General features: G+C 39.7%; 1 protein-coding gene across 5 annotated transcripts in view; it reads left to right on the top strand.

Moving 5' to 3' along the window:
* Nucleotides 1-22,472, top strand: part of dip2ca (disco-interacting protein 2 homolog Ca) — a 287,916-nt gene that overhangs the window by 223,370 nt on the left and 42,074 nt on the right. For 3 of the 5 annotated variants that reach the window (XM_041803006.1, XM_041803004.1, XM_041803008.1), the window contains exons 12-23: nt 1,614-1,723; nt 4,919-5,021; nt 5,114-5,178; nt 5,638-5,731; nt 5,851-5,970; nt 8,956-9,070; nt 9,981-10,120; nt 11,845-11,981; nt 12,061-12,269; nt 12,467-12,581; nt 16,498-16,699; nt 19,077-19,186. In XM_041803006.1, the coding sequence (XP_041658940.1) occupies nt 1,614-1,723; nt 4,919-5,021; nt 5,114-5,178; nt 5,638-5,731; nt 5,851-5,970; nt 8,956-9,070; nt 9,981-10,120; nt 11,845-11,981; nt 12,061-12,269; nt 12,467-12,581; nt 16,498-16,699; nt 19,077-19,186 (1,520 nt within the window). The remainder of the gene's footprint in view (nt 1-1,613; nt 1,724-4,918; nt 5,022-5,113; nt 5,179-5,637; nt 5,732-5,850; nt 5,971-8,955; nt 9,071-9,980; nt 10,121-11,844; nt 11,982-12,060; nt 12,270-12,466; nt 12,582-16,497; nt 16,700-19,076; nt 19,187-22,472) is intronic. The other 2 variants (XM_041803007.1, XM_041803005.1) reach the window with 1 other exon arrangement.

The raw sequence follows: 22,472 nt of genomic DNA, 5'->3' as shown, positions 1-22,472 counted from the left end.
TCGACTAAAACTATAACTGAAAATGTTCATCGACAGCCTTTTTTCCATGACAAAAACTAGACTTAGACTAACAAAAATAGATCTGTGATGACTAAAACGGACAAAAAGTAAGTTTAGTTTTTGTCAAGATGACTAAAACTAGACTAAAATGTAATGTCACTTTTGTTGGACGTTAAAAATCTGATATTTCCCCACTGTGGGTAAATCTGTCAAAAAACATTGCATCTGTATCTCTTTGGCCTCTTGGCAGTAGAAAAGCAGGGACCCCAGATTTGGCAGGGTGCACAGAAACACACTACCAAAATTTGGTAAGAAAATAAATGCTTGGGCTAAAGGTAATGACTAAAACCTGAGGATCTTTTATGGACTAAAACTAGACTAAAATGTTTTTGAGTTTTAGTCGACTAAAACTAAACTACAACTAAAAAGGATAGAAATGACTAAAATGTGACTAAAACTAAAAGACATTAAATAAAAAGACAAAGATTAATTAAAATTGTTGCCAAAATTAACACTGATTTGAACTTTTAATTTTTTTACTGACCAGTCTCCCAGTCCCTGCTGAAAAACACCCCCACAGCATGATGCTGCCACCACCATGCTTCACTGTTGGGATGTATTGAGCAGGTGATGAGTGGTGCCTGGTTTCCTCCAGACCTAACGTTGAGAATTAAGTTCAAACAGTTCTGTCTTGATTTCATGAGACCAGAGAATCTTGTTTCTCACAGTCTGAGTGTCCTTTAATTGCTTTTCTGCAAACTTCAAGTGGACTTTCATGTGTTTTGCACTGAGCAGAGTTTTCCGTTTTGCCACTCTACCATAAACCCAGATCAGTAGAGGGCTTCCATGATGGTTTTCTTTCTGGAACTTTGTCCCATCTCCACACAGGATCCCTGGAGCTCAGTCAGAGTGACCATCAGGTTCTTGGTCACCTCTCTTACTAAAGTCCTTCCCGGTTTGGTTGAACGACCAGGTCTTGGAAGAGTCCTGGTTGTGCCAGACTCCTTCCATTTGAGGATCACTGAGGCCGCTGGGTTCTTGGGAGCCTTTAGTACAGCAGAAATGTTTTTGAAGCCTTCCCCAGATCTGTGCCTGTCAACAGTCCTGTCTCTGACCTCTGCAGGCAGATCCTGTGACCTCATGGCTTGGTTTTTGCATTGTCAGCCGCAGAGCCTTCTATATAGACGTGCGTGCCTGTTTAGATCATGTGCAGTCAGTTTAATTTACCACAGGTGGACTCCAATCAAGGTGTAGAAACATCTCAGCAAAGATCCAGAGGAATGAGAGGAACCTGAGCTAAATGTAGTGTTGTTGCAAAGGGTCTGAATACTTATGTAGATGTGATAATTCAGTTGTAGCATCAGGCTGCAATGTAACAACATTTTTAAAAAGTGAAGGGGTCTGAATACTTTCTGAATGCACGGTAGTTTTTGGTTTGTTAATAATGGGTCCTGGAGTGTTGCCCTTTCCAAGCATGGAGAGAATGTTTATTTAGACTTGTAGAAGACGATTAAATCAAAGGAGAATGTCTATAAAGCCCATAAAGAACAGGCTGTGAGTCTCTATTGGTAACTGGACTTATTAGGATGTTTGTTTTATGTCTCTGCGTCCAGGCTGGCCTAAAGTACTGTGGATCGTCACCGAGTCCAAACACCTCTCCAAACCTCCCCGAGACTGGTTCCCACATATCAAAGATGCCAACCAGGACACTGCCTACATCGAGGTAACTGACAGATCTAAACACTGATGCATGGCTGCTCTCGAGCACTGAAACATTTCCACTCATGTAGCTTCAGTCGTTACCTGAATGGAAATCAATGTTGATCCATGTCTTTCAGATTAGACTCACTCTGCTGAACAGATGTTTCACTGTTTCTCTGTCGACCGCCGGTCAATGCTATCATCAGGTCTGCTTGATTTAAATTTACCTGACGCTCCTTAAAGCCACAGGGATGTAATTGCACCAGCAGTAAGGTGAAATGCCTCCTTGATTGCACCGGGGATTAAAAAGGGCCGAGAGGAAAATGATGAAAGACGAGGGATGATTGAAAAACGATCGACCTTTTGTTTCAAACGGAGGCTGCGTCTCAGACAGTCGAGACGGATGAAACGACTCAGAGAGATTAGTCTTTTCATATTTTTTCAGCATCAGTGACTTGGTGGTTTTCCAAGATGATGTCTTAACTTCAGTCATTACTTTCTTGTGCTTTCTTTTAAACTTTGAAGTCATTCTGTGATTGGTTGAGTTTTTACAAGAGGATGTTTTATTTTGGAAGGATCTACATCATTTTTGCAGAATTCATAGCCCTGAGATGTTTCTTTTTAGGGATTTAAAAAAAAGAATAAATCAGTATGTCTACAGCTGATTCAAGTCATAAAAGTATATGGATGTTGATGGCTTTGTTTTTAACTTGGAATCAGCTGTTTTTTTACAGTAGCAATAAAAAGAAAGTGAATGCTTTGGGATTATCTAGTTTTCTGCATCATTTGGTGATAAAATGTGATCTGATCGGCAGGGCTGCCTGCAGAATTGGCTGGGCCCCTAAAAACCCAGAGAATATGACCTCTCCAGAACCTTTGCAGTCACCATGGTAACCACGCATCTTCCACCTCCCCTATTACCTGTGGTGTACCGCAAGGTTCTATTTTAGATCCTCGTTTATTTTCTTTTTATATGCTTTCTTTAGGTTTTATCATTCGGAATCATAATCTGTCTTTCCATTTTTATGCTGATGACGCACAGATATACCTCCCACTGAGACCGGGTGGTTTTACTAGCTTAGCTGCTGATTTTAACTGTTTCAAAGATATAAAATGTTGGATGGCACAGTTTTTCACAGTTAAATGAATCAAAGTCAGAAATCATACTCTTTAATTATCCAAATCCAAACACCAGCCTGATTAATAGTTTTCTCGGTCCACTCTCTTCTAACATCACACCAACTGCAAGAAATTAAATTAAATCCATACTGCCCCCTGCTGACCTGGAAGAAATATCAGTTCACTAATCTTTTCTTGCCTGGACTACTTCAACTCCCTTCTTTCTGGTATCACAAATAAATCACTGTCCTGCCTCCAGCTGGTCCAGCAGCTGGGCTTTTAACTGGTTTTAACCAATGACATCACCCCTATCCTCGCCTCCCTCCACTGGCTCCCTGTCACTCTAGAATTGATTTTAAGATTTTACTGATCACTTTTAAAGCTTGTGTGGGTCTAGCACTGGGTTACATTTGTGAAATGCTGACCCCTTACAAAGCCAATGTGCAGCCTTAGATCCTCAGGTGGGGGCTTCCTGGTCATTCCAAAGTTGAGACTAAAATCTAGAGGAGACCAGGCTTTCACTACTTTCACTGTCAACTTTGGAACGACCTGCCCGAGGAGATAAGGCTGGCAGATTCAGTAACATCTTCATGGACTTGCTTTCATGTGATGTCTCTTTTAAATATTTAATTATTTTATGTCACCTCTTTTATTTACTCTGTTGCTCTTAGTCTTTTTTGGTATTTTTCCTATGCTCTTCTTTATTATCTCATGTCTATGTACTCTATTATCCCAGGCTTATTTACTTAAATTTACTTACTTGTTTTCTTTTCTCCATTTAATTTTTTTTTATATTTCAAATTGCTTTATTGGCATGAACAGATCCGTTACTGCCAAACAGTGTTTCTCTATCTGTTTCTCTATCTCTAGCAATCAATAGCATTGGTGCTAGCGTCCTGGCTACCAGTTAACCCACTTTGAATCTGAAAAGTGTATTTAACTGATTTTTGAATTATTTATTCATGCTACTCTTTAAACTCTTTTCACTTCTTTTCTGCCCATTTGCTACCTATTTTTGCAACTTTTAACTAATTTTAGCTGTTTATGTCCTTTTTTTGCCATGTTACACCCATTTTTGCCACTTCCTTTTGGCACTTTTATTCAATTTTTGCCAATTTTTGCAGATGTTCTACCACTTTTGCCCCTTTTTTCCACTTGTTTGCTGCTTTTCCTCCATTTCTGCAATGTTTTTTTCATTTTTGCCAATTTTTTTTGACACTTTTATCCAATTTTTGCCATTTTTTAGTGATACCATGGTCAGCAAACTGGTTTCTTGTTGTTTTGGCTAGGAAATCAGTATCTCCATAAATCTTTTCGGCAGATGGAAGCATGGTAGACAGCTGACAGTGTTGACTATGGACTTGATAAAGACCAGTTGACCAACAGCAGATGGCGTGACCTTAAACCATCACTGACTGTTGAGGCGGGAAACACTGGACTTCAAGACCTGAAGGATTCTGGGTCTCTCAGATCTTCGTCCAGACTCTGAGACCTTGATTTACAAATGAAATTCAAAATTTACTTCAACCTGTAAACAGGACTTTGGACTCACTGAGCAGTGGTCAGATTCTTATTCTCCTTAGCCCACTTGAGAAGCCTATAAAATTGTCTGTGGTTCAGGAATGGCTTGGCACGACCCTTGTAGTCCTTTCCCTGGATCCCTCTATGTGGTGGCTCTTGATCCTGACTCCAGTCTCAGTCCAGTCCTTGTGAAGCTCCCCTAAGTTCTTGAATCTGTTCTGTTGGACAGTCCTCTGAAGGCTGAGCTCATCCCTGTTGCTCCTTCTCTTACCACACTTCTCCATTCAGTCACCTTTCCATGAATCTGCTTTGATCCAACCTCTGAGAACCTGACCTCTGACCTTTCAGCAGAGACCTTCTGTGGCTTAGCCTCCTGGAGGGTGTCAGTAATAATCTTCTTGGACAAATGTCACGTCAGCAGTCTTCCCATGATTGTGATTGTGTGAACTGAACCAGAATGAGAGAAGTAACTGACAAGAAATTTGACCTTTGTGATGAATCTAGTGACTATGAAAATTAAAGGTTTTAATTATGTCCTAAATAATCTCAGAGCCATTTTCTGTTTGTCTGTTTTCAGTATAAGACGTGTAAAGATGGCAGCGTCCTCGGTGTGACGGTGATGAGGATAGCCATGCTCACTCACTGCCAGGCCCTCACACAGTCCTGCTCCTACACAGAGGGTAACATTAAGACGGTTTAACTTCACAAATACCCAAATCTGAGGTTTCTTACTGAATAGAGATGCATTTCTCCTTCTTTCTCTCTCCTTCAGCTGAGACTGTGGTGAACGTTTTAGACTTCAAAAAGGACGTCGGACTGTGGCACGCCGTCCTGACTGTAAGAGAAATGTCACCTCATTTCGTTTGTTGAAAGAAAGAGTAACAGCATAGTTAACTTTACTCTTTTTTAATGCTTTTTAAATGTTTTTATGCAACATTAAAGACCTTGTAAAGTGAAAATGAATCTGTGTTAAGGTTTGTTGTATGACAGATCACTGTGTTATGAACCCCTAAATCAAATTTCAGTCAATCAAAGCATCTTTAAGTTTATAAAATTACGCTTCAGAATCATGAAAAATGAGGCAGTAAATTCTGCTTTCTGACAAATGCAGCAACATCTAACTCTTATTTTCTGTTTTCTTGGTGTTATTTTGTTTTTTCTTTTCTTTGTGTGCATTTCTTTTAGCTGACACTATATCTCTGCTTTTACAACACTTTTGATTGTGCTATAGAGTTAAATCTTGACTGAAATCTGTTAAAACCTTCTAAATTCTGTCTTTTTTTTGTGTCTGTGCAGAGTGTTATGAACATGATGCATGTCATCAGTATCCCGTACGCCCTCATGAAGGTCAACCCTCTGTCCTGGATCCAGAAAGTCTTCCAGTATAAAGGTAAATAATCAGCTCAAACAGAGGGAAATTCTACCTCCGGAGTGTTTATTAGGACTTATTTTTGAATGATATAAGTTTCTAAGTCTAAAAATGTTTGTATAATGTGATTCTGTTTGTAGCTAAGGTGGCGTGTGTGAAGTCCAGGGACATGCACTGGGCTCTGGTGGCCCATCGGGATCAGAGAGACATCAACCTGAGCTCTCTGAGAATGCTGGTGGTGGCCGATGGATCAAATCCCTGTAAGAGCACTCTCTTTAAATGTTAACTTTGTACTGCAGGAGGTCATCATTCGAAGAAATAATTTATAAATATAAATATTAATCTTCTGAGGACCATCCAGACCTATGATGCTAGTTTAAATGGTACAGTGGTTTTAGTTTGGTGTTAACAGGGAGGACTGTGGCTAAGAAGTGGTAGACTATGGAGGAAGAGAAGGAATATGGAGAGAAAGACTTACACCAAAAGCAAAAATTCTTGGGATGCCCAATGTTATTGGCATGATATCTGAATTAGCTCAAACATGAGTAATCAATATGAAAGATACAAATGTTTCTGCAGATATTTAGGAACAGTACTTTGGCCTTAAAAACTGTAATTTTGGCTCTATGAACAAATAAGGACCAACAGGCCTATATTAGCTAAAACCTTTTCATTTTTATTCCTCATCATTCCTTACACTTTAAAGTCTGAAATTTTAGATCTACATTAAAATATCAGTATCACAATGCAGAATGTGTTCTAGTTTTAGAGCGGATGGGTTTTGCAAATTGTGTCTAAGCAGGTAAAAATGTTAAAGGTTTTGCCGCCAGGGGGCCCCAATTATTTGAGTTCATGCAACCAACCATTTGGTTCACAGAGTGGAAATCAAACAATCATGAAAACTGTAACAGTCTTTTGATTATCCTGTTTCTAAAAAGTTGAAAAAGAGTTGCTGGAGAAACAAGTGCAAAAAAAAAAACCCCTGCAGTTCCTTGAGTGTCCACTAGAAGCTGCTTCTAAAAGTGAGCCAGCCCCCATAGAGCCCCATGTTGAAACATCTGACCTTAGGGCAAAAATAAACGTGTATAAACAGCCTGCTAAAACTTTTCTGTGAAGTTTTTTTTTTTTTCATTTTGTGGGAAACTTTATGAGATGAGTTTTTAAAGTAAACTTTCTAGTTTAAAGACTTAAAGTTATAAAGTCAGAGCTAATTTGAGGTAAATGTGAGTGTCTTATGCTCTCTGCTTTATATCACAGTAGCTAATGTGAACCAGTTTATTTATTTATTTAAAGTTTATTTGTTAGGGACAGATACAGTATACACAGACATCTGAAAGCAGCCATCCCATGCAAATATCATCGTGTTTATAGCGAAAGCTAATTTTCAGCACCCGTCCTTAGAAGGGCTCTTATTAGAATAAAACGCTCAAATAGTTGATTTAAAAGGGAAAAAGTGAACTGGATACAATAGAGACAGTAAAAACACATTAAACAGGGACAATGTTACAGAAAATCAAACATTGCTGAATTAACCAGATGACGTCAGTATCTCAGTTCTGATCCAAGTATCATTTTTTTCTCTGCTTCCAAAGACCAACCTGGTAACGTCCAAAATGCCAAACTTGAGGTTTGAAATGTAGATTATAAACCAGAGGTCATCAACTACATTTGTATAATGGTTTTTCCTTAATGGAGGCATTGGGGAAACAAAAATAAACTTATATTTTGAGAAATTCTGGTTTAATTAACATATTTTTAAAAATATTTTATTTTCAAACGTGTGCCATTTTTAGCCTCTAAAAGTAAGATCAGTTGCTATACCGTAGCCAGCCACAAGGGGGCGATTGAGATATTTTAGCTGAATATTTCCGAGGCTGTTCTCCATTACCGACTTTGATGCTAATATGATGTGCCTGATTGGAGAAAAACCTGTGCAAGAGAAAGGTCTTTAGATCTGATTCTCAGGCAGGAAAATGCTTGCAGTCGAAAGAAAATTATCATTTTAAGAATTAACTCAAAATATGTGATAACATGCAGCATATTTGCGAATAATGGGTGACAGGCAGCTTTCTATGAAATGGATCAAACATTCAACCCTATCTAGACTTTTCTTGTCAATCTTAGTTGTTTTTTTTATATGTAGCTGTAGAGAATTTTTAAAAAGATGCCTTATATGCATCAACTTATTTTTTTCCTCTACATATTTCTGAGTTTAATAATGTTCTGTGGGCTGGATGGGAAGGTTTGTGGGGCCTGATTTGGCCCTCGGGCTGCCAGCCTATGATTGCTGTCATAAACTGGTACTGAGAGAAAGTTTATGTTGTTTTTACAGAGAAAAACATAACACCAACATTTGCTCAGTGTCTTGCTGCCTCTAATTTTGATCAAAACAGCATCATTAACTCTCTGGGACCGTTCAAATATTTGTTACACTTAGGACCTTTAGCGCATAAGATGCACTCCTCATATTTTCGCTATTAAAAACATTATTCATTTATATTTTATTCTGCTTTCATGGAGCTCGTTTTACTTAGCTTCATCTGACCTAAATATTGATATAGAATATTCTTGCTTTTTTTAAAGATTTGACCCTTTACATGCCAGATATTTGTCATGATGGCACCATGTTTTCAGATGGAAAAATAGGAAAAGTATGAAGTATTTCAATAAACTATATGTAAAGTATTTTTTTGTTTTGGATTATTATAACCTGGGATATGGCGATGATTAGCAGCAACATTTATTTTCATGCATTATAATTTTTATGCAGTGACAAATACTCACACTTGGGATCTTTAGCACATAAAACGCACCGTTGAAACCCATTCTAACTCTAACTTTTGATCTCCCTGCCATGAAAGCATAATACATACACTTTATTATATCTGGGTGTCAGTCTAGCCTTTGACCTTGAAATTGATCATTTTTAGTACTCTCCACCCAACGGCATCATTTTGACCATATTTGGCATCTGGATATACCAAAGATACACCCATATACCAAGTGTAATGCTTGTACACAGTGTATTTTAGACTTACTGTAGGAGCTGAGCTGGAAATAACAAAATCAAACAAAAAGACACAATTTTACCAAAATTCCTGCCATATGCATGAACTCAGCCAAACTTATCAAAAAATGAAAAATGATAAGTGCATAAAATGCACACAAGGGTCCCAGAGGGTAATCTACCTGCAGTTTCTCCCTGTCTCTAACACGTGAAACTAAAAGTGTAAACTGCCTCTCAGGGTCGATCTCCTCCTGCGACGCCTTCCTCAACGTCTTCCAGTCTAAAGGTCTGAAGCCAGAGGTCATCTGTCCCTGTGCCAGCTCCCCCGAGGCTCTGACTGTGGCTATAAGGAGGTAAACACACTTACTGTAATGTTTGACCGTAATTATAATGTCAAAAATGTCTTTTTTTTGTATTTTATTTAATAAAAGCAAATGCCATGTAAGCCAATGTCTTTAGAGAGCTGCAGGAAAATTTATTTAAGTGTGTTGAATAAATGAGCATCAAGGGTAAAATCATACATTTTTCTCACTGTTGAGTGACAGAGCTATCAATGTTTAATTGAATATATGCTGTTTATGCGCTTGATCTGTACCAAGATTAGCTGAATTATCCACGTTTGAACTAAAATAAATCACAAAGAGATCAGTTTCACTTTTTACAGCCATAGTTTGAATCTTTGATCCTCACTACATAAGTCGTGTTTTTATCTTCTCTTCCTGTCCTGCTCTTACTTTAACCCATTAAAACTCCTGACTTAGCCGTTTTGTGGCTTTGAAAAGTGTAAACTAACAGCCTTTCCTCCTCTTTCATCATCCACATCGCACTTCAAACATGTACAATCCACTTTACAGTCGGAGCAGGGCGGCTTTCATTGAGCTGTGACTTTAGCGCCATGCTTTTCATTAAGACTCTGTTAAAACGTGTGTGTGTGTGTGTGTTTTTTGGTTTAATGTGTGTGTATTTGTGCCACACACAGGCTAATAAAGAGCACTTTAACTAAGCGGGTGTGGTAGTAATGAACTCACTCTATTTTAAGGCGAGCTGCTTTGAGACTCATGAAAATCACAGATAGCACGCGCCTACACCGTCCATGGTTTTAAAAATGCCCTCCCCCCTCCTTCACCGTCCTCGGCTTCTAAACACACAGGGACTTTCTGACATAACTGAAACATTTACCCAAATTCCCACAAACATAGAGTCATCCCTTACTCTCCATCAGCCTCCTTGTCTCCTGATTGGTTGTGTCTTCTCACCTTGCAGGCCCTTGGAGGAGGGCATCACCCCTCCTGGTCGGGGCGTCCTGTCCATGCAGGGTCTGAGTCACGGCGTGATCCGGGTCGACTCGGAGGAGAAGCTGTCGGTCCTCACGCTGCAGGATGTTGGTTCTGTCATGCCCGGAGGTGAGTGAGGAGGTCAGGGGTTAAAACTGATCCTGATCTTAGTCACTGAGGTTGGCCCTCAGAGTTGGCTGAGAAAAAGCCCCCCCAGCTGTGATTTATTAATAGTATCATTGTGTGTGTGCTGGATCAGTAGCATTGGTGCCACCTTTCATGAATTTAAAACACTTTATACCCATCTTTTCTTCTTCTTCTTTGTCTTTTTACTGTTTTGCCATTTTGCACCCATTTTCTAAAACTTTCTGTCTGTTCTTTGCCTCAACTTACCCATTTTCCCTCTTTTAACCCATTTGCCTCTTTTATTCCTGTTTTACCATCTTTTCTGCCAATTTATGCATCTTTAAACCTATTGTTTACCCTTTTAAGCAATCATGGCCCAGTTTAATCCTGTTGCAACACCTCTTCTGCCTAATTTTGCATGTTTAAACCTATTTTTTGCCTCTATTAACCAATTACTGCCTCCATTTAATCCTGTTTTACCACCTTTTCTGCCACTTTTTGCATCTTTAAACCTATTTTTGCACTCTATTTACCAATTATTGCCACTTTTTTTTAATCTTGTTTCACTGTTTCCTGCCAATTTATGCATCTTTTAATCTATTATTTACCCAGTTAAACAATTATTGCCACATTTTTTATCCTGTTCCACCACCTTTTCTGCCAATTTTTGCATGTTAAAAATTATTTTTGCCTCTATTAACCAATTACTGCCACAATTTAATCCTGTTTCTTCATGTTTTCTGCCAATTTTGTCATCTTTAAAACTAATTTTTGACCCTCTTAACCAATTATTGCATCATTTTAATCCTATTTTACCGCCATTTCTGCCTATTTTAGCATCGTTAAACCTATTTTTGCCCCTATTAACCAATTGTTGCCAATTTTTTTTTCTGTTTCCCCACCTTTTCTGCCAATTTTTGCATCTTTAAATGTATTTTTGCCTCTATTAACCAATTATTGCCACACTTTAATCCTGTTTCACCACCTTCTCTACCCATTTTTACATCTTTGAACCTATTTTTGCCTCGTTTAAACAATTATTGCCACATTTTAATCCTGTTTCACCACCTTTCTGCCGATTTCTGACCCATTTAAATTTAAACCCTTTCCACCAGTCTTCTGCCTGTTTATGCAACTTTTAACCAACCAAATCTGCCAATTTTTGCCTCTTCATACCAATTCTTTCCCATTGTTTATACTATTTCACCATCTTCTCTGCCAATTTAAGCCATTTTGCCACTTTTCAAACCTTTTCCACCCTGTTTTCTGCGTGCTTATGTCACTGGAAACCCATTTTCACCACTTTCTGCCTACTTGTGCCAACTTCTTCCATGTGAGAATTGTGGAGACTGCTGTGCTCTTGGGAACCATCGGTGCAGCAGAAATGTTTTTGTAGCCTCCCCCAGCTCTGTTCCTGTCAACCATCCTGTCTCTGTACTTTGGGAAAAACAATCATGATGCGTTGCAGGTCAGATTAAATACTTCTGGGTCATCTTGGATGTTTAGTCTTCAAGAGGAAACTTCTATTTTTAAATTTTGTTGATTAAAAGTAGCAAAAAAGTGCGCACACAAAGGAAAACTGCTGATTCTTTTACATTCACTGAATATTTCATTCATTTTCCTGATCATTTTTTGTTGTTAAATGTTGAAAATCGTGGTTTGATAATAAACAGCCTCACTGTTGTCATGATTTATTGTTCCTCACATCAGCGTCTCTCTGTCCGTAGGTTTGATGTGTACGGTGAGGCCTGAAGGCGTCCCTCAGCTCTGTAAAACCGATGAGATCGGAGAGTTGTGCGTCTGCACTGTCGCCACTGGAACCTCTTACTACGGTCTCGCCGGCATGACCAAGAACACCTTTGAGGTGAGCGTGTGGCTGATTTCTGCAGACTAAATCTGTTTATTTTGAATCTTTCTCACTCCACATCTTCAAACATCCATAGGTTTTCCCCGTGTCAAACAACGGCGCTCCCATCAGCGAGTTTCCCTTCACCAGGACGGGCCTGCTGGGATTCATCGGACCTGCAGGTCTGATCTTTGTGGCAGGGAAGATGGACGGCCTCATGGTGGTTGGGACGCGTCGGCACAACGCTGATGATATCGTCGCCACGGCGCTGGCTGTGGAGCCCATGAAGTTTGTCTACAGGGGGAGGTTAGAGTTTATTTTGTGTCCTTAACATTTCAGTCCGTCGTGTTGTACCACCTCAGTGTTGATGCAGAGCTAGAGTGAAAATGAAACACCTTCATCCCTCAGATTTTTTAAGGGATTTTGTGACACTTCCAGACCTTTCTCTGAGGTATTCCTACTTTATGATTATATCAGACATTGTACCTTTATGGGTGTTTCAGGATAGCGGTGTTCTCTATCACGGTTCTTCATGATGAGAGGATTGTGGTCGTAGCGGAGCAGCGGCCTGACTCCACGGAGGAGGACAGCTTCCAGTGGATGAGCCGCGTTCTGCAGGTAAACATGCTCACCAACAGCTGAGACTCATTCAAACAGACAGTGACCCATGGTTAGTGTAACCACACAACTCTAACCATATTCTTGATAATGATATTGATCAGTACATTTAAATTAGTCTCAACACAGTCTCTCTATCTTAGTAGTGTGATCTGTTAGGGTCATTACTGAGCCTTTTGTGGAAATGAAGTAGAATATATACTGTGCATTGTTTTTCAAATAAAGCCAAAATACTTGTGCCCTAATGATAGGAAAAAGCCCTAAACACAACTAATAATTAATAGCTGGGTAGAGATATATACTTAATGTTAACACTGCCTGGATGCCTGCATGATGGCTGCCAAGCATCCTCTGCATCGGTTCAGTGCAACGGCTGTACACATCCACAAACAATAACTGCGCGTGGACATGAGATGTATTTTGCACATGTGTGGTAGAGGGGGTGTAGACAGAGAGGGATATGATGCGAGAGTTACCACAGCTGTGCAGACAACAACAAGAAAATGTTTTGAAGGCAAACAAAGTCCACAATATTTCACATTTTTATGATTTGCTATTGCTGCTGCACAGAGAGAAACATGTCTGTCAAAAATAGCTGGGACAGATGAAGCCTGTTATTTATCATGTTATGATTATATGCAACATGAGCTAGTGTCTGTGACAAAATCAGCTTAATTACATTGACCTCTATTGTAGTATCATGAAAGCCTGCAAGCGATGCAGCATGATGTGAATGCAATTTTGTCCCACTCCTGTTTTCCTCTCTGTTGCTTGGGTTGAAATGGGTAAAGAACAAAGAAAGAGGGAGATGACAAGGAACCAGGAGTGTCTGAAAGGAGTGTTTTCTTGATTTTCTTTCACTTTCCAAACTCATTGGACTTGTTAGCTTGCTTTACAACATGGACTTAGTTAAGCAGAGAAATGAATGTTTAACTGAAATTATGCAGAAAGCAAGCATACAGATTCAGATCAACATTAACACTGTCGCTAATTAAACCATAAAACTAGGACAGTTTTGCCTCACATGGAGGGTGATACTACAGAAATAGGATGCGAACAATGATGTGTTCTGACACTGGTCATGAGTTTCCTGAACTTATCTGTCGTTACAATTGGTTATTAAAGTTTATTATGTTAGCTTTGTGCTCAGAATAATCAACTTAATCACTATCACCATGTCTGTAGTTTACATCCCACACATTAGGTACGCTCTAAAGACAAAAGCATTCAGTTGCCTTAGATTCTACCAACAGTGACTGTAATGATATTGTATTTAAATACATGTACTTAAATATGGAGTTGCCTCCCTTGTGTGGCTTTAACGTGATTTGGAGTGTTTCTGTGGGAATTTTTGTTCTGTAGAGCATTAATAAGGTCAGGCCTGGCTCACAATCTCTGTTCCGGTTCATCTCAAAGGTGACTGATGGGGTTTAGGTCAGGGCTCTTTGTGGACCAGTCAAGTTCTTCCACACTGAACTCATCAAACCATGTCTTTAAAGCTCTTCTTTTTGTACTGGGGCTCAGTCTAGAAAATAGCCTTCCCCAAACTGTTGCTACACAGTTGGAAGCATGACGTTGTACAGGATGTCTTAGTATGTTGAAGCATTAAGATTGGCCTTCACTGGAGAAAAGTGGTCTAGCCCTAACCATGAAAAACATTCGCATACTATTATCCCTCCTCCACCAAACTTCACAGCCTTAAGGCGGCCTTACATCGAATGACTTTTCCTCACAGACAAAACTTTTCACAGACAAAAACTTTTCCAAAAGATATTAACTCAAATGTGATCGCCATCTCCTACGTCTTGGTCTTTGCTCAAAAATTGTTGTGATTAATTTCCACCAGATGCATGATGGGAAATAATCTTAAAAGGAATTGTATTCTAATCTTGTAGTCAGTGACCCCCAGTCTTTGCAAAATCTCAGCCTGAGACTAAAAACTCAACGGCTCGCCGCCAAATTGTCTTTAGATGTGAGAGGGTCTCAGATGTCAGTCTTTTTAGACTCTTTTAAGAGTTTTAGTAAAGTCCTCTGGAGACAGCCTTGGCTGTCATTGACCCCGCTCTGTGATTTTATATGATCTTCGGCTTCATAGCTGAGTTGCTGTTGTTCCTAAACTCTTCCACTTCCACCTGTGGAATATCCAGCAGGGATGAAATTCCACCAACTGTCTTATTGCAAAGTTGGCAGCCATCACAGTACCACGCTTGAAGTCACTGAGCTCCTCAGAATGACCCACTGGGGATCACAGATGTTTGCAAACTGAGGCTGCATGGCTAGGTGTTGATTTTATACACCTGTGGTAATGAGTCTGAGAAATTTCATCCCTGCTGGGTATTCCACAGAATGCTGTGAGTGATATTATTAGAAAATGGAAGCATTCAGGAGCAACAGCAACTCAGCCATACAGCCAAGGTGTGGCCAAATACTTTTGTCCATATAGTGTCATTGTACACAACCTTAGCTCATTGGTGTGCCCTTTAGAGGTTTCCTGCGGTAAAACACACACCACACAGGCAAGAACAGTGTATTTAAAAGAATACCTCAGGGCTGTCAAGTGTGAACCTCCAATCATTCATTCAGTCCCACCACTTCTCAGGACGGCTGGACAGTGACTCTACATCCCATAGTGCCCTCCCCTCTGTGCTAGCTGTAACCAAACCCACATGCAGACCTTCATTATCACCCCTACACTACCAAAGATTGAATATAGACTGGACATCAAGTGTAAGAAAGTTTGATTTCTGCACTTTTACAGTGAGGGGATCTATACTTGTGTTTTTTTTTATTTACATAGATTTGATTTTAGCCAGTGCTACAGACTCTATACGAATAAAGGAACTGAGTGTTATAGCTGTGCTGTCACTCATCACTTTATCTGCTTAAAATAAGGCCTCAGGTTTTGTATCCGGCCTCTGCCTACGCTTTGGTTTAAATACGTCAGACTTCTCCCTCTTCACACACACACACATGGGTGTTTGATAGTGTACTGTATGATCACAGATAAAATCTCTGTCATAGCTGGAGCTCCAGATCTCTCTGAGCCAGCGTGGAGTCTGTGGTCAAACTATAAAAGCCGTCTGCGTTTTTACTACTGCTATAAAAGCAAAACTCTTTATTCCTCCGGCATCATGGACTCTGCTGGCCTGTTTTTCCGTTTAGATGTTCTGGTTAGAGGCATGCTCATCGTTTAAATCAGAGCTGAGATGACTGGATGATGAAACGTAATATGACAGCATGGAGAAAACTGCTGGGCTGCTGTTTAGTATTGAATTTGGGTCCAAATGTTTCCTCTTATTAATGTCATTGTTTATCTTGTTATAGCGATTGCTTGTCAAGATTTAAAGTGTCTTCATGGGTACCTAAATGGTGAATCTGTTGCAGTTTCAGTGCTCCAAAGAAAAACAATTAAACAGTACCAACACTAACTCAGTTTAAGTCACATTCAGTCAAAATACATTGAAACTAATGCTCAAATGTAAGAACACCACTTGTTAAATGAAGTCATGATAACAAGCTTTTAAAGGCACCCAATCTAAAATGTAAAGCATCCTATCCAAGTTAACGTGCATCATTGTGTTGTCGAGAAATGCTTCTACTGTAGAATAGAAACAGTCATGGAGGATAGAGCTCAACTTCACTCTTCTAATCCTTTAAATTTTGATTTCTTAAAATAATCATTGCACAAGTCAAATTTGCAGTTGTTCCCAGTAATTAAGGGTGTTTTCACATTTAACATGTTACGTTTGCAGCTCATTTGCACTGGCGTGAAAGCTTTTGATGGAATCCTGGTGCAGACACCAGTACCAGGAACAATCAGAGAGCCAGCAAAGGATCCGCTGACAGTGTTTAGGAGGCTAAAGATGCCATTTATTTGTCTTTAACTGTGTTTCTCCCTCCCATTTTGCTGTTCCAGGCTATAGATGGTATCCATCAGGTGGGGGTGTACTGCCTGGCTCTGGTCCCCTCCAACACTCTGCCTAAGACTCCCCTGGGTGGCATCCACCTGTCAGAGACCAAGCAGCTGTTCTTGGAGGGGGCGCTGCACCCTTGCAACGTGCTCATGTGTCCACACACCTGTGTCACCAACCTGCCCAAACCCAGGCAGAAACAGCCAGGTACACCGTGAATTCATTAATTCATCATGACAGTATATTGCAATAGCAGTTTTTTGAGTACAGGCTTAATACAGTGTGGAGTTTTTCCCACTGAGAATTAGCTTGAGGCTATTTTGCAGTTGAAGCTAAAATCGTACATTTTCCTGATAAGATTCCTCTCAAAATAGGCAGGAAAGGTTCATTTAAAGGGGACATATTTCACCCTTTTAAGACAAGTTTATACTGGTGTCAGAGGTCCCCAAAACATGCCTGTGAAGTTTGTTTCTGGAAAAAACACTCCAGTATTGGATTTTTGCATGTCCAAGAACCCCTCTGTGTCAGCCCTGCTCAGAACGAGCTGTTTCTGTGTCTGTGGCTTTAAATGTTACTGAGCTGTCTGACTCCAACCCTTGACTCTGTCTCTCTCAAGAAATGGATGTGGCTCTCCAGATCTTCCTGAGAGAGGGATTCCAAAGCAGAGAGGGTCAACCACACCTGTGGGTGGGGCTAACTCCCCACATGAGGTCATGAAGGGAAAATCTGAGAACGGCTTGTTCCAGCACACATCTTCTTGGGATTGTGTACTGGCCAGGGGCACATATTTTGTAAGAAAAGCGTGAAAAAGTAATTTTTGCATTATATGTCCCTTTAAGACTGGGAAATATATTGATATGTCTCACACACATCTTTAATGAAAACCAGGGGAGCTCGCTGCCATATGTAAACCTATTTTGAATTGTGAATAAATGTAAGGCATTTTAAAAGACTGATATTAAAACTTTTAAGTGCCAAATTTGCTGAAATGCCTCCCATTATGGCTGCTCTGTCCGTCAGTAACCCTGTTAACTGTGCTGGGACAGGACACACCTCAGCGAGGCAGTGACCTCTGTTACAGTCTAAACCCAGGTTAACAAACAAAAACACAATCTAAAGCCCTAACATCCAGTGTTTTAAAGAAAAGAGATGGTGGGAAGAAAACAGGATTAGTTTTCAGTGGGAAATACAAGCTGGGAAAGCCAGTGTTGTCTGAGGTCACTCTTTAAGCGTTGCAGTGATCGGCGAGCCTAAGCTTCCTTTAAGTTCAGTTTTATTTGGTTGGGTTATAAACCAGAAACAATGACTAGTTTCATTCAAATTCACGGGTTTGCTGTAGAGTCTGAGCTGGCGTCTTCTCATCCTCTCAGTGGCGGCTCCTGCTACTTGAGTCTTGAGATGTCATTTAAAGGTGGCACAGACGCAGCCTAGCACACACTGCTGGCATGATGCATTCAAGACAGTTGGACAACCAAGTGACGTTTCACACAGCTCAAAGTCCCTGGAAAGTAAAATCCAAACTTTGTGTCCTAACACTCTAGATATGTTGGAGTATGGTTGCTGTTAACATGTGAAAACACTGAGATCTACATGTGACTGAATTCTGGATTTAGACTGTTAGAAAGTTTTTCATCTGGTTCCTGGCTGGGTTTAGTTTGGGTGGGGAAAATATGACCCCGTCCTCTTAAAGCTACAATGATATAAAATCACAAACCAGTTTATCTCAGTCCAGTCTGTTGTTAGCTGATGTCACTGCCTTTATTGAAAGTCAGTTAAATGCTGTTTTTGTTCATTGTGAGGTAAATCTGCCAAATCTATTAGCCACAGTGGTCTATGGATCATTTAAAGCATCATAACTGAGATTTGAGCCAGAAATTGACTGTCTCTTCTCTGGCACAGAGCCAGGCAGCTTCACTCTGATCATAATGTCAACGTAAGGGCAATGAGCAGGATAAAGGTGTGAGGGCTTTCCTCTACTCAGATTGGAGCATTTTTTAAATCTGAGGGATTTGATTTCCTCCTGAGTGGGCGTGGCTTTAGCTCATACATCAGACACGCCCACAACATCCTGGAGCAGATTTTACTGCCTCTTTTTTTCATGATTTTGAAGCTTAATTTCATAAACTCAGAGATGTTTTATCTGACTGAAATTTGACCTGGAGGTTAATAACACAGCAACCTATTATACAACAAACCTAAATGCAGATTTATTATCAGTTTACAGGGTCTTTAACCCATTGTTCATTTCTCAAATGAAAACCAGTCCAAAGGAAGAGGAACTGTACTTTCATGCTCAGGTTTGACTCTGGTGAAGATGCAGTGCACGGTGAAATGCTAGTCCTCTGCACCTGATTACATGGCAAAAAGGGACTTGTTTTTGCTTTGAATTTTCCTGTGTGATAGAATCCATTGAAAGATGAAACAGGGAATTATTAATACCAGAGAAAATTTTTGTTCCCTATTATGTTGTTTTCTCATAGCTTATAGCGTAAAGCAGCCATAATTTCCTCCAACCATTTGCAAAGAATGGTATTTTATTGTCATGTTAAGCAACTTTTTAAAACCTTTTCTTGTCTTCCTGCAGAGATCGGTCCTGCGTCAGTGATGGTCGGGAATCTGGTGTCGGGGAAGCGGATCGCTCAGGCCAGCGGCAGAGATCTGGGTCAGATCGAAGACAATGACCAGGCAAGGAAGGTGTGTGTGAGAGCGGGGCTGCTGGTTTTCACCATCGTCTTCATCACACACACATTTACTCAGAATGTGAATCCGTCTTTCACGCTCACATTAATCACCATCAGACTCATTCTCTTCATTTAGTTTCGATATTTCCTTATCAGCTTTTTCTATGCCCTTGAAACACACATTTCACATTTAACTAATTCATTCATTGTTGCATTTATTGAGCCGTAGCTTCAACATCTAAGCCAGCAAATTTATTTTTGTGTCCATGCTGCTCAGACAAATTACTGATAGATTGATTCATTTGAAATGAAGCTATTAAGACAGAGAAACGTCTCATTTCTAAAAGTTTTTAATATCGAACTCATGATGCCGTTGACGAAGCATACAAAAAACTGATTCTAGGGTGATGCTGATCATAACTAGGGAAGAAAATGATTGTTTTTTTGTTGCTGAGTGACTCTGCAGAGGTCTAATTTGCTCCAAAAGAAGCAAATAAAATGAAAAAGTGGATGAGAAAAAACAAAATCAGAGAATCGGAGAAAAAACGAAACAAAAGAAACAGAGCAGGAAAAGAAAAACAGGACGGAGAGCAAGAGAGAAAGTGGGAAATGAAATGAAAACAAGGAACAGAGAGGGAAAAACAGAGAAGTAATTTAAGCAGAGATATAACAAAAGGAGAAAGCAGGAGCGACAGAGAGAAACACGGCGTCTGCGTTACAGACACACCTGATTTTTCACTCGCCTCGTGTGCTGAAAATGTGAAATGTGATCAGAAACACTGCAGACTTTAATGAAAAGAGACAGGCTCCAAATGACAAAAAAACCTCCTCCTGCATAGCAGTGGCAACCTGTGCCCTCAAACCTGCTGAAAACATGCAACCAGTCTGGCTTTGATGCTCAAAAGTCACCAGATAGATGTAGATGAATTTGCTGGCTGAAGTGCTTTATAATTAATGTCTACTTGTCTCAGTGTCTGCTTTTTGCTCCTTCTCACTATCTACAGTCATGGATGAAAGTATTGGCATCCCTGGAATTTTTCCAGAAAATACACAATTTTTACCAGAAATTGTTGCAATTACTAATTTTTTTGGTATACACATGTTTATTTAATTTATGTTCATTGGAACAACACCAAAAAACAGAAGAAAAAAGCCAAAATTGACATAATTTTACACAAAACTGAAAAAAAATGGACTGGACAAAATTGGTAGCTCCCTCAACTTTATATTTGGTTGCACACCCTTGGGTTAATTAACTGAAACCAATCACTTCCTTTAACCATCAACAAGCTTCTTACACCTCTCAACTGGAATTTTGGACCACTCTTCTTTTGCAAACTGCTCCAGGTCTCTCAGATTTGAAGGGTTCCTTCTTGCAACAGCAGTTCTGAGATCTCTCCATAGGTGTTCAATGGGATTTAGATCTGGACTCACTGCTGGCCACTTGTTGGTTTGTCTCCAACCATTTCTTGGTGCTTTTTGAAGTATGTTTGGGGTCATTGTCCTGCTGGAACACCCATGACCTCTGGCACAGACCCAGCTTTCTGACACTAGGCCCTACATTGTGGCCCAAAATCTTTTGATAGTCTCCAGATTTCATGATTCCTTGCACACAGTCAAGGCACCCAGTGCCAGAGGCAGCAAAACAACCCCAAAACATCTTTGAAGCTCCACCATGTTTGACTGTAGGTACTGTGTCCTTTTCTTTGTAGGCCTCATTCTGTTTTCTGTAAACAGTAGAATGACGTCCTTTTCCAAAAAGCTCTACCTTAGTCTCATCTGTCCACAAAATGTTCTCCCAGAAGGATTGAGGCTTACTCAGGTACATTTTTGCAAACTCCAGTCGATGTATGGTCTGAGCTGACGCTTTTGCACCCTGAGTCTGCAGGACAGCCTGAATGTGTGTGGAAGCTGACTGAGGATGTTTATCCACCATTCCAACTATCCCGCGTTGCATTCTTTTGTCAATTTTTCTCTTCTGTCCACATCCAGGGAGATTAGCCACAGCTCCATGGGTTATAAACTTCTTGATTATATTACGCACAGTGGACAAAGGAATTTCAAGATCTCTGGAGATGGTCTTGTAACCTTGAGATTGTTCATATTTTTCCACAGTTTTGCTTCTTAAGCCCTCAGACAATTCTGGGCTCTTCTTTCTCTTCTCCAATGTTCTAATGCACATAAATGAAATAAACATGTATTCTAAAAACATTTGTAATTGCAACAATTTCTGGGAGAAATGGTGTATTTTCTGGGAAAAAAATCCAGGAGTGCCAATACTTTCATCCATGACTGTATGTGTCCATTAATTCATCAGTCTATCTTCCATCTGTCTGCTCATTCATCCTTCCCCGCCTGCATGACTTCACATCTCTGAAGAAACCCCTCCTCCTCCTTTTCCTCTCAATCTCCATCTCCTCTGAAAACCGAGCCCTCTGTGTGAATGAGCTCCTCTTATTCTTCAGACTGTGGGTGCTGCTGCTCCTTTGTTTTATAAATTGTTCTCTTTGTCTGTGCAAAAGTCTAATCTTACGGAGGGAAATGTGATTTACCTTGAATGTCTTCTCAGATTTCTCTTTTGATAACATAAATTCATTCAGGAACAGCAGACAGAGCTCCATGGATCCACTCTGATTAAAACACTCAGCGGCTGCTGTCACCAGTATTCATGTGATCAATCAGGTTGAAAAAATGTACTGTTTACTGTTTTTGAAGAAGTAGAGTCCTGAGTGTCCTGACAACACAGAATAACTGCATGATATAACATAAAACACAATACATCATAATAAGACAGGATAAAATACCATACATTACAATATGATGCTTTATGATAAAATGTAATAAATACAAGACAATGTGATACAACAGAATACAATACAATATCATAAAATATATAAATATAAATATATATATAAAGTATTATGTGATGAAATGTGATACAATAAAATGTGTGATATATTGTTACATGTCATGATACTATATGCTATAATAATAATAATAATACTAATAATAATAACTTTATTTATATAGCACTTTTTAAAACACACAGTCACAAAGTGCTTCACAAATCCCAAAAGGGGCAGACAGATAAGCAGACAAGCATAATAAATATACCCACAATAAATGACACAGCCAGTGCACTGTATGTTTAATTACAAACACAGGCACACACACAAGTTCAACAGAGGGGGGTGGAGATTCTAAAAACATGAGTTTTTAGCAGCTTTTAAAAAAAACACACAGATAAGGCAGATCTGATGTTATCAGGAAGGCTGTTCCAAAGTTTAGGAGCTGCCACT

This window comes from Cheilinus undulatus, linkage group 13 (genome assembly GCF_018320785.1).
Source record: "Cheilinus undulatus linkage group 13, ASM1832078v1, whole genome shotgun sequence".
NCBI classification, from domain to species: domain Eukaryota; kingdom Metazoa; phylum Chordata; class Actinopteri; order Labriformes; family Labridae; genus Cheilinus; species Cheilinus undulatus.
The sequence above is the reverse complement of the archived record's forward strand: the minus strand, read 5'-3'. Positions and strand labels throughout refer to the sequence as shown.